This window comes from Nymphalis io, chromosome Z, assembly GCF_905147045.1.
Source record: "Nymphalis io chromosome Z, ilAglIoxx1.1, whole genome shotgun sequence".
Taxonomy (NCBI): domain Eukaryota; kingdom Metazoa; phylum Arthropoda; class Insecta; order Lepidoptera; family Nymphalidae; genus Nymphalis; species Nymphalis io.
This window is the reverse complement of record NC_065918.1, coordinates 5,502,221-5,515,277: the sequence shown is the minus strand read 5'-3', so window position 1 is coordinate 5,515,277 and position 13,057 is coordinate 5,502,221. Positions and strand designations below refer to the sequence as shown.

Genomic DNA, 13,057 nt, shown 5'->3' with positions numbered 1-13,057 from the left:
TTAACAATGATTTCACAAAGATATTTAATTATTTTTTTTTACAATAATTTTACATTTTTTACTTAGACGATTTAATAATCTTATGATTTTATCGGTGTACTTTTGCTTTTGAAATATCACCCTTAAATAATTTTGGGTAGTATATTAAAGAGCAATTCAGATAATCGTTACACATATTATTTTCGTTTATTTGTCTGTTAGATTAAAGTAAGCGTTTAGATTTTGCAATTACTGTAATTTTGAAGAAAACTTGTACATTGAAAAAAATCTTTTCTCTAAAAATAGAGATTTCATGTAAGTAATAATGTATACAATTATGCGTATATAAAATATTAGTTAAAAAAACAATTTTAATGTACTATCGAACGTTCGAGTTCTTTCATTGTCTATTATCATTCGTTGATCGATATGACTTTCTACCCCTCTTGCCCCTCTAATACCGTGCTCTAGAGTCTAGTCTTTTCCAAAATCAATACATTATAGAGATCCATCTAATAGAAATAGACTACCCATGTGATTGCGCGAATCGCATGCGTGTTGAGTGTTCTGTAAAATTTGTATTTCTCAACATTGGTGTGGTTCAACTAGTTGCTTAGATTAATAAAAATTAAGATACTGTCATATGAAACATTCAACTGTGTTGGTTTATCATTGTAAGTGTTCTTTGTACTAAATTTTGTGCTTCTATGCTTCAGATTTTAACATTCACAATATTTAGTGATGTGAAAAATAATTATAATAGTGGTAGTTAATCAATTCAAAAGTAAACTTACTAAATATATAAAAAAATTATTTGATTTAAATTCTGTAATCGTCTGTTTGTTTTTTACAATTCAGACATAAAATTCACAATGGCATTTTAAAGGAATAGTCAAATGTCATCTATGTCAGACGTCACTCGTCAGTAGTTTCAAGACCTTGTAAACACTAAATACGTCTTATGGTCATTCTGTAAGACCTGAAAACCTGCGTATGTACACTACATCAGGTAAGAACTTAGCTATTGAAAATATAATACCTTAAGTTGTGGTGGTAATTGTTTTTAAACATTCTACGGCGACTTGGACGACCTTCTTGAATAGACATTGGCACTGCAACAAATATAAAGCATTAGTTAGAACATTGACAGGTTAGTTAGATCCCATGCTCATGTTAGGCACATTAGTTAGCCACCCTTGGTGGCACATGGGATCTAACTAATGTGCTTCCAATGTGAAATGAGACAATTCAATAAATAGATTAGTGTGGTACCCACCTATTATAGATGTACTTGCAGAAAGTCCCAACTGGTTGTTTTTTTTGGAGAATATTAATAAATGGAGAATAACTCTTTAGCAGAGTCCTGTGGTAAGAATGTGTGAATCTTAACTGATGATCTTGGGTTTCCCGAGCAAGCACCACTGAATTTTCATGTGCTTAATTTGTGATTATAATTCATCTCGTGCTTGACGATGAAGGAAAACATTGTGAGGAAACTAGAATAGAATATGTTTTAATGATTTATTAGGACTGGTTTTTGGTAAAACCAATAAACTAGCTTGACAATTATTATTTTTACTAATTAGCTTAACTTTGGCGAATGTTATATTTGTGCTATTGCGAAGTGATTTTTGGATAAAATTAATTAAATACATTACAAATTAGTTGCTTAGTGTTCATTATTTTATTTTCATTATAAATATTATAAGTGCCTGTTAGATATGGATAGTTGAAAAGTAATTTCACTAGTAAATTTGGATAGTTTGTTGGTTAGTTTTGTTTAGCAGCACTTTCCCAAATTTCTATCAAGTATGCTAGATGTGTTTCTACCAAAGTGAATTGTGTATCGCAGTTTGCGAGAAATACATAATATGTGACATTTTGGTCCAAGTCGTGATGACAGCTCACTTTTTACATATTCGATGTGAGTGTTGCATGTTAAAGAACTGTCCATTCTTAAACCTAAATATTTCTCATTATTTTTTTGTCTAATGATTACATATGACTTTGTTACTGGTTATGCGTCACTTTTATAAGTGTCAATTTAAATTACCTGTATTCTGTTTTTTAAATATCACATCTTAGTGCTGTACTGGTTACTTTAATGCTTTCTAATTTTTTTTAACTTAATTTATGACTAACGGTATCAAAAGCTTCTTTCAAATCAATGAAAATTCCTAGTACAAAATTTTTATAATCTATGTTATGTTTGCTCTTAGTAATGAGGTCTACTGAGTGATCTGGAAAAAAAATCACAGAAGATTATTTAACAATTTTAACAGAATAATACAATTGTTTTGAAGTTTGATGTTTGGAATAAATTTATTCAAAACTCTTAATGTTGTTATAAACCAGGAGTTAAAAGTACAACTATATATTGCAATTAAGCCTAATTAATATTATGTTAGAATTTTTTTTTAAAATCTGATGGCCCACATACAATGTATCAAGGCAAACCGAATAAGAATGTTTTATAAGGTACAACAAGTAAAGAAGGATTTTGGCTTTATATTGGAGACTATCATGCCAGATTTAATCAAAAGATTATAATTAATCCAGAATACCCTCGACCATAATCCCTTTCTCCTTTAATGAATTTATGATGTTAACTACTCGATGAATTTGTTTGATTGTGCTCTTAATCAATTTTAGGGTTGATAGACAGTAATCAATTGTACTATGTAAAGTACATAATTAGGTTTGAAGAAATATAAGAAAAGATAATTTATTTGGAATATCATTATTCTTCCAATGTTTTATGTAAAATCACAAAAGAATATTATTCATGCTAAAAATAATGTCTTTTTTTGAAATAATATAAAATTAAGTACATGCTCAATATACCTAGTTAATTCATAACTAGTATTTTTTATAACTTTTGCCAAATTAAGTTTAGTTTTTTACTTGTGGTAAATTTTTACTTATTCAATTTTAGAAAGTTAAAATGTCACAAAGAAATTTGAGAAAACTGATCGGGCCTACAACAATTCCGCCGCCGGACGATAGTTCAGATGAAGAATATCAACCCCTCTACACCAGAAATGCAAATAAAAGCGCATATGAAGGAGTGAGTTACGTTTTTTCTGTTATTCAACTAAATGGCGAAATCGTTACAATAGTTAAACTAAGTTCCATTATATCTTTTTTTTTATCTCATTTAAAGAGCTGTCACTTGGTTTCTTTTTTCGTATATTATAAAACTGTTGCTGATGCGAATATATATCATTTTTTTATCTTTTTTTGTAATAATTTTGTGATAATCGCTCAGCTTGCGAAGGCTTTAGTTTTATAGAAATTGAGATATAATGTTATGTTTTTTACGGAGACTTACTACTTTAACTTTTTTAATGAATGACTTAAAATAAGCATTATTTTATTTAAAGCATTTTTATTATAATCAAGATTAATTTTATGTATTTACAGCTGGTTATAAGTTCCTCGTCAGAATCGGAACAGGAAGTGGTGCCGTCACCTGAAGAGTCCGCACAAGAGGATAAAAATGATAAGCAAAAAAAGAAGAAAAGGAAGCAAAAGAAGAAGTCACCTCTAGATGATGTAGGAATACATTATATCATGTTATGTTATATAGAAATTTAAAATGTAGTAAATAGTTATTTATTTGTAACGAATATTTTTTAGCTGGACGAAATCGATAAATCGTTACTTGAGGTTAACGCATTGTTAGGGGAGCCTTCTCCAGCTCCCGTTGTTGTTCCTGAACCAGAGCCGGAGCTAACACAAGCTGTGTTCGCTACGAAATACAAACACTTGAACGTTGTTTACGAGTTGAATAGGATATTCGGCCGTGATAGTGATGAAGAAAACAAGAAACGGTAAGCGTTTAATTATATAACTACTTACTACTTTATATAAATACACAAACATACATTGTTTCTCGGCGTTGTGTAATTAATAACATTAAAATGTGTTTTCACAGACGAGGCAGGAAGCCTAATCTGAAGCGCATACAGAGCAATCTGCTTATTAGAAAGGAATTTAATTTCAAAAGAGCAGGTCAGTGTTATAAATCTTATAAAATGTATTAAACCATCACTTTTTATTAATATTGTAAAATTTGTTAAAAATTATTTTCAATTAATAAAAAAATGTGTACCTGTATGCACATGTATAAGTGTGCACAGATTGTATTCATTCATTAACTGTTTCAACATTGCATTGTTAATAATCATGCTTAAATTACTTCTTGATATGAATTAGGACTTAATTATATTTTATTTATATAAAATAAAACACCAGGTCTCTCAATGTCAATTGATCGGCGTGAAGACGGTTTGACGTTTTTCAAATTTGACCACAGCCGTGAATATCAGCGACACCATAAGGAATTTTTGTTGAGGCTCTTACAAATGTATGTATAACTCTTACCTTAAAATATTCTCACTTTATTATTAGAATCTAAACATTTACAATACTAAGATATAGGATTTAGAAATTGGCAATATAATTTGCTGTCGACCTTTTTACTATTGCAGGCAAGCAGACGGTACTAATAATGAGAGACTATTTGCGTATCTGCGTCATATCTTTGTTTTGAACGAAATGAAGATTACGTATAATATTTATTTAAAACGTATTTGTGTGAAAAAATACTTTACTTAAAATTAATAAAATATTTTTTATGTTTATGATAACTGTATACAAACAACTTAACGAAAGAATGTATCTTATAATATTTATTTTTTATATTACTCTAAATAAATTTAACAAAAACATTCAGTAGATAATAATTAACAATATCGTCTGTACAAGTAATAATTTTCTGGATAAGTGGTGTGAATAATAATAGTATAGTCAGCTTAATTAAAAACTATGTACCTGAAAAGTTGATTTCGAACGACGCTGGCTGCATTGATAAAATGCGAAACATGGATTTATCTAGTTGTGCCATGGGCAGACTGCAGAAGATATGGAGGAACTGAACCGAAGATACGTTTCGGTTCCTCCATATCTTTTGCAGTCTGTCCTCGGTCATAATCAAGGCGCAAGGCAATAGTCACAATGAATAATAAAGCCTGTGTTCCTCATATTCCTCGACGCTACAGAGCCCTTGACCCTATGAGTAAGCGAGAAGAGGATAGATGCTCTAGAGATGGGGTGATGGAGAAGAATGTTAAGAGTGTCTTGGAAGAATTTTCGTACCGATAAGTTCGTTGAAGATCGTTCGTCATCAAGCAGCGTCTATTGGTCACCTATCGAGATGTGATTATAATATCTTCATTGAAAGTCTCGTGGTTCAAGAAAGAGTAGACGGCCACTCATGAACGAATACCGTAGTGACTCATATAAATGTATTGCTAAGACCCTAAGAACTTCGATGAAGGTCCCAAAAAGTGCCAGCGCATTTTTTTTTAATTACGATAAATTAGAAACTGAAATTAATACAACCCAATACAAGTCCTTTGTAGAGTCGAAATTAATCCCACGCAACCGAGAGTATGCCCTCTGCTACAGGAAGCTACGTTAACTAGCTTCGCATCAGCAACTTTTTGGCAAAATGAATGAATCTACAACGGCGCAATCATGTTTGCTTAGTTCAACATTAATAATAATGAAACAAATAATAGTAACAGCCTGAAAATGTCCCACTGCTGGGCTAAGGCCTCCGCTCCCCTTTGAGGAGAAGGTTTGGAGCTTATTCCACCATGCTGCTCCAAAGCGGGTTGGTAGAATACACAGGTGGCAGGATTTCAATGAAATTAGACACATGCAGGTTTCCTCACGATGTTTTCCTTCACCGTCAAGCACGAGATGAATTATAAACACAAATTAAGCACATGAAAATTCATTGGTGCCTGCCCGGGTTTGAACCTGCGATCATCGGTTAAGATTCACGCGTTCTAACCCCTAAGCCATCTAGTTACAAACAAATTTATACTATCTAATTATTGACAATTGTTAATACAGTTTCTGCTTATATGCTTCTTTTGTTTGTACGCCATTTACTTTGTCCTGATCAGGATAAATTTACACAGCAGTTTCAGTTTCAGTTTGTTTTTGATAAAATATTGACACTACTTTTAGGCCTTTAAAATTAATCAAATATAGCACAAATTCATCACTTTTTTAAAATATACTTACAAAAATTAACTTTATACACTGAAGATAAAGGACGCCTTCAGAACACAACCACTATTAGAAAAACGCCAAAATTTGGCGTGACTATTAATCCACTACGTCATATGAAAATAAAAATAGTTCTAACTGTAATAATGGTGACAGTTAGATATTAGTTATAAACATTTGATCATATTAAAGAATTTATTGCGATATTTAAATAAAACTGTAGTATTCCGTACTTTTCCGATGACATGAAGGTAACTGATCTCGTAAAAAAATGGATAAAAAAGCAAAATTTGGCCACAGATGATTTATTAGCATTATTTATAACCAATGGATAGATATTAAATAGACTTTCAATATTAATTATAACTATATATAATGTGTCTCATTCATGGTATGGATTTTCGCAGACATCTTGTTACTGAAGTCGAAGATGCCCTCAAACATATGCACGTCGAGGGATTGTTGGAGGTATATTTTAACCACATCATACAATGTTTCAAAGATATTAATTGATAAGTTGTTTTACAATCATATAATTTGTTTTTAGGCTATAGATATGATGTTCAGAGTTGATGATAACTCAGGCGCTAATAGTCTCGTGGAACATCTAATTGCCTACTTGCAGTTTGTCGCTCATCCGTCGTTCAACATTACTGATGTAAGCGTGAATCATTTGCGTGCTTATTAATTATTATATGTTTGTCGAAGCTGTATATTTATATGCTTGTTACGAAATTTCAGATAAGGAATCGTTTGGAATATAAGTTCCCGGAGAACCGCCCGTTCCACATCGTTCTGCTTAAATATCTACATCTCTTGACTAACAGAGCCTGTCATCGCACGGCACTCGAGATAGCTAAACTGCTCCTGAATCTCGATCCTTGCGATCCACTTGCAGTGGTGTTCATTATAGACACAGTGGCGTTGAGAGCCAGGGAACATGAATGGCTTATTCAAGCCATTGAATATCTTGATAAGGAGCGTGATGCATTATTTCTCTTTAACATCAAATTTTCATACGCCTTAGCTCACTTCCACGTTGCTAACAAGAAAAAGGGTGAGTTTATATTGTAAATTGGAAGTACTCATACTTATTGCTTTTTGGCTTTTTATGAATAGCAATAACTAATGGACGTTACGTGTCAAACGACCAGTTAGTCCAAATCCGTAACAGCCTGTGAATGTCCCACTGCTGGGCTAAAGGCCTCCTCTCCTCTTTTTGAGGAGAGGAGGCCTTTAGCCTCTTTTTTGTTAGTCCAAATAGCCAGTTTGAACAAAATATAACTATCATGGCTATCATTGTAGATTAATGTAGCAGTTTGATGTATATTATGTTTCCTAATTTTCTAACGATTTCTAACAGGAAAAGCAGACTTGACGCTCAGCGACGAACTGCTGAAGAAAGCTATGATAGCATTCCCATGGACAGTTAGGGAAATTCTTGAGGCCTCAAAGAACTTTTCTGATGAGAACCTACGTAATCACGAGTTCTTCGATAAATACGCCAGCTCTGCGTAAGTTTATAAGCAATGTTTTTCAAATAAAAAATATACAAGTATAATATGTTTAAATTATTTCTATCAAAAACACTGTTATTTATTTAATTACAGAACATCGAAACACCTTAAACAGCTGACTCACTTATATGTTGCTTTTGCTGGCTCATGGTGGAATGAACAGCCAGTGCGAGAATGGCTTCTGAGAAATGGAACTGAATTGGCCCATAGATATGACAACGATACCGCTCTCAAGGTTAATGAACGATATATAATTATTTTCAACATATATATATATATATACTTGGCAGTGTTTTGTGAACAGAGTAAATAATATTGTTCATAATTATCTTAGGATGAGGTTAAGAGAATGGAACAAGTGCGAAACACCCTATTCCGCGGCATGCCAACGGAAGTACTGCGACACCTCAGCGTCATCAAGTATATGGCAGATCTACTTATCGATAGGGTAAGTAATAAATACTTCAAATAATTTAATCTAGTTACAGTAGTCGTAGTTTATATAACGACTTTATATTGATATTAACTTTATAAAATGTTTTGAATATCCACAGGAGATTTCTGATGTCGAGCAAACACACAGCTTCAATCCGCACCCGGGGCGGGACAGCATCGACCGCTACAACTATGCGACGTCGTCGAGCATAGCCTACTTGCAACTAAATTTTGATAGTTCCCTCATTATGAACTTCTTCGCCTCGCTAAATCCTAACTTCCGTCCGGAAGTGCCGTCTCCGGAAGAGTATGTTCTAAATCATATATAGAAGGCGGTTAACATCTAAACTGTTGTCTTTATTTGAACGGACACTAAGTACAATATTTCAGATGTTAGCGATTTATTGTTAGTTTGCCACGAGCAATTAATGTCATATATTTTGCCTTGCTTGTTTTGCTGTAAACATTATATTTGGTAATTTCATATTCGAAATCACTTTTGGTCTTGGTGAACAAGGTTGTCTGAGATTAAATAGAGGCAAAAATACCTTTAACCAATTATCATTAGGTCATTTTTTCTTTCCGTAACCTGTTGTGTTTGAAACGAAAGAGGAACTTGCAATATGTAAATGATCGAAAATATTAACAAAAGTGACTTCAGAATTTAAATGTTATGGATGTAGCATGTTTCTTAAGAACATTGAGGCTGCGTATTCACTATGTTCGCGAACCTATAGCGCTCAGCGCTTCTGCAATCGCTTTAGTAATGGATAAGTCCACGCTCTTGAAGCATGCAACGTTGCATGCTCAGCGATAGACGCTCCACTGGCGCTAATTTAACGAGCACAAAGCGTAGCTAGTGAGTTTTGGCTTTAATCGAGAGAGACCAACATGTGGCAAATTTCGTTTGCAACGCCATGTTAACACAAAGGTTAAATGGAAACTTCGTTCCTTGTCTCCATCAGCGCAGTTGCATACGCTGACCGCAGTTGGTGCACGAATTTAGTGAATAGCCACCATCACGTATTTTCTAAATGTCCTGTTTCCTCTAGCCTCTATGTGTACTACATACAATCCATGCTTTTATAGCTCTACAAAGTAAAAACATATCTAGGTACATACATACTTCTAATTATTCTTTGAAATGTCTCTGTTATTATTTTTGAACGGCTTTGTTTCGGTAGCTTGTTTTATTTTTATATTTGATGTTTTTAAATTACAGATACTGAGATGAGCTACGACGTTCGAAAAATATTTCCAAAGTTACCTGAATCTTTATTACAATAGTTCAGGTAATTTTGGAAATATAAAGTAAGGTAAGATGTCTTCTCAAATCTTCAATAAATTCTAGGGTTGCGATTTTAACAAAATATTTTTTATTTTATGTTTATATATATACATTTATATTGGATGGAATATTTATCTGTGTGTCTGCCACGGTGTCTACAATAATTGTCTACGATAGGATCAAATGCATGCATGCAGTCTCGCAAGTAGTTAAATATTTTTAATTAATAGAAAAAAAATATATGTTGATAAATGTATTAGTGTGATTGCGCTAACTTTTAATGTCGTGTTTTTCTTTTAACTTTATAATTATGTGCTATATTTCTAAAAGAAAAGGGTTAAACTGTGACTTTGAAACTCCCGAATTCCCGATTTTCTTTTTATAATGTATAATAGTCATATTAACATAATATAACATTATATTCGACACAACGATGGTAGCATAACTATGCTCGGATTCGATAGATGGCGCTGTAGTCAAGTTATAGATGAGTATTAAAAATCAATATAGATTGTTACAATATTTTATAGATCCAAAATTTAAGGAAATTATAGTAATGTTTTATAGATTTTTTTTTGGTTTGTTTTATGTAATCCCGTATGTTAATTACGTGCGGCTTCGCTAGCTCAAGCGAAATTATTAAGATATATAAAACTGTAATCTTTTAAAATAAATCCTGGGAGTGATGAACAAAAAACATGACATGCTATAGTTATCACATAAATTAGTTACTATTTTTGTTTTACAAATATATAACTAAATACAAATAATATTTTATAAAAATATACTAATATAGTACTTAACTATAATAGATTATGAAATTTGAAGTTAAACAAAAAGGAAACTTCTTCGATTATAATTATTTAGTTACAAAATTGAAATGTCTACAACACACAAAAATTACTTTATATGAAACCAGAGAACGAACTTTCTATATTGTATTTTATTGAATCTATAATTCTTTTTTTAAATATTTTCAGATTGCATGAATTGTTTTTTTCGGGACCCACTTTGAATCAACTAAGAAATGCTATAAATATGATGGATGAGATCTGTGATATGGATAGTGAAGATTCAGAGAGCGAGGATGAAGAAAGTGACGAAGGGGACGCCGTTGAGAGCTATGACGAAGACGGCGATATCGAAGATAGTGAGGAAGATGATGAGAAGAAGGGTGAGGAAAGTCAGGAAGAAGAAGAGGATGAGGGTGAAGATAGTGATGGCGAAGAGTCATCTACTGAAAGTGGGGATGAAAAGAAAAATAAAAAGTCATGCAACGCGGTTGATGAACCGGAGGAGATCTGGACGGATTAAGGTGAAAAAGAGATAAAGAAAAAACAACATGAAGAAAGAGGCAAGCAACACCATTAAAAAATGGTTTATTTTTAAAATATTTGTTAAATTTCTTTATTAGGTACATAAAACATGTTGATATTTTTATTTAGAGATTAAAGTTTTAAAAGTGTTTACACGCGCTTATATACCTTGGAGCGGGACTTAAAAGGTATCGCGCCTCACGGTATGTGTTTGGTTGATGATTTAAACAAAATAAACATCTTGTCGTTCATCAAGTAACTTTGACTTTCTCAGTAATCAATGCAGGTATTGTTTTAAAAAACTTTTCAAGTCTTTGTTACATATAAATTTCATTTATCCTCCATTTCACAGTAAAGAATATGAAATTAGTGATATTGTACTTTACGTAAATTACTTTAGACCCCTATATATTTTTAAGATAAACGAACGAACGGGTTATAAAGAAAAAAAGTTTTCTAACCCGTATCCGGCGTTTTGGTTTAGTAGTTGTAAGTTTTCGCTTCTTTTCATAATAATTTATTGAGCAGTTTTAATTGTCTAATTACATAATTTAAAAAGAAACAATGGATTTCCATTTTATATACTTTGTGCGAAATATTAAAGACATCTTGAATTAAATAACAATGATACCACTGTGGTCCATTCAGTAGCAGGTTGTTACGATTACTTAGAAAAATATATATATTTAAATTTGATTATGAAAATTACAAAACTAACAAAATATTCAGTCGTGTAAAACATCAGCAGAAAAACGAAAATTTTAAATAAGATATGTTGCACAATTTTTTAGTAATAATAACAATATAATCAATTTATTATTCATAATAATTGTAGCTTTATACCACAGATATATATAGAGATAGATACAGTAAATGCACCAGATGGAATACTATGCAATGCGATCGATTTTTGAGAATGGTAACAAACAATATTTTAAGAATAATTTATCGAAATTTATAACAAAATTTATAAGAATTAGTTCCGATATCGATCACAGTTAGGATAACCTAAATTGCATTATTTGTTAAATTTGGAAGAGGAATGATAAAAAACATGTCGGCAAACGCACACGACCGTACCAATGTGTAAAACGCATCTCGGTTATTTCGATGAGTCAAAGCGGCAATGATCAGGAATTAATCAAGTGATCCACTAACATACCTAAACATAGCAGTAGCAGAGCTCAAGAAAACAATGGAATAATTATTCAGAAAAGAAATGGCTTACTATACTCGAAGAGTTTTTTGGCGCATAAAACGGCGTTTTTCGTATTTCGCCTGACGTGTTACTCATTTAATACGAATCTAGCTGAGAACAGATTGCCTATGAAATTGTAAGAGATGCAAAATAGGTAAACACGTTATCAATTTCTACATATATCTGTGCAGTATAGCTCATATATGTCGTATTTTCAGTCATTATGCAGGTGTCTATAATGGATATTATATAATGTAGTCAAATAACTATCTAATGTTTTGTCAGGCACTATCAACTATGCCTAGTCAGCAAGGAATGTCAGTACGTGGGCGTAGTATGTCCACGTAACGCTGTTTTTATGATTGTCAATTAGTCAAAATTTTATGATGTATATATTTGAAAAGGAAAGGCTGAATTGTTTAGAATTAAAGTGAGGTTTAAATCGGGAAGGTTGTGGCTTATAATGTTATACGCATAATAGAAAAAAAAATAGTTTATATTTATTTTAGTTTTCATTTTAATTGTCAGTGTGGTTACTATAACACATGGTAATGAGTTTGAATGAGATATTCAATTTCTAATTTATAAATTCATATTTATATCCTTTGATATTATCACTAATTTATATTTGAAATATTATTATGAATATTTTTTATTGTAATGATTATTATTGATTCCCGGATTCAGAAGGGTATATAACATCATATCTGCTTATATATATATATATATTTTTTTTATAGAATAGGAAGGTGGACGAGCATATGGGCCACCTGATGGTAAGTGGTCACCAAACGCCCTTAGACATTGGCATTCTAAGAAATGTCAACCATCGCTTATAGCCAATGCGCCACCAACCTTGGGAACTAAGATTTTATGTCCCTTATGCCTGTAATTACACTGGCTCACTCACCCTTCAAACCGGAACACAACAATATCAAGTATTGCTGTTTTGCGGTAGAATATCTGATGAGTGGGTGGTACCTACCCAGACGAGCTTGCACAAAGCCCTACCACCAGTAAATATATTTATTGTTCCTTTTTTCTATCGTAACAGATATTATTTGAGATTAGTTGATAGGGCAATCTCACTTTAAATTAATTATTTGTATACGAAATTAAAAAATATATCCATCTTAATATATTATCTAAATTTTAATTTTTAGAAAGTAGAATAGAATTATGTATTGTTTTGTTTAAACTTGATGTTAATTGAATTTCTTAAATAAATGTGATCACGAGA

The 13,057-nt window shown here is 31.9% G+C and overlaps 1 protein-coding gene across 1 annotated transcript; it reads left to right on the top strand.

Annotated features, from left to right (window-relative positions):
- Window positions 1–504: 504 nt before the first annotated feature.
- On the top strand, window positions 505–13,057 carry LOC126780268 (transcription factor 25). The gene is made up of 16 exons (XM_050504589.1): window positions 505–653; window positions 838–988; window positions 2,915–3,046; window positions 3,403–3,534; window positions 3,619–3,812; window positions 3,917–3,993; window positions 4,237–4,348; window positions 6,471–6,531; window positions 6,611–6,721; window positions 6,805–7,120; window positions 7,427–7,577; window positions 7,674–7,815; window positions 7,915–8,028; window positions 8,135–8,322; window positions 9,238–9,331; window positions 10,284–13,057. The coding sequence occupies exons 3-15, from the start codon at window positions 2,924–2,926 to the stop codon at window positions 9,242–9,244; spliced, it is 1,728 nt and encodes a 575-aa protein (XP_050360546.1). The 5' UTR covers window positions 505–653; window positions 838–988; window positions 2,915–2,923; the 3' UTR covers window positions 9,245–9,331; window positions 10,284–13,057.

Bases quoted from the DNA above. Each gene is read 5' to 3' on its own strand.
- LOC126780268 (XM_050504589.1), top strand. From the start codon at position 2,924: ATGTCACAAAGAAATTTGAGAAAACTGATCGGGCCTACAACAATTCCG. The intron at 6,722-6,804 runs GTAAGCGTGAAT...ACGAAATTTCAG, and splicing joins CGTCGTTCAACATTACTGAT to ATAAGGAATCGTTTGGAATA. The intron at 7,816-7,914 runs GTTAATGAACGA...TAATTATCTTAG, and splicing joins ACAACGATACCGCTCTCAAG to GATGAGGTTAAGAGAATGGA.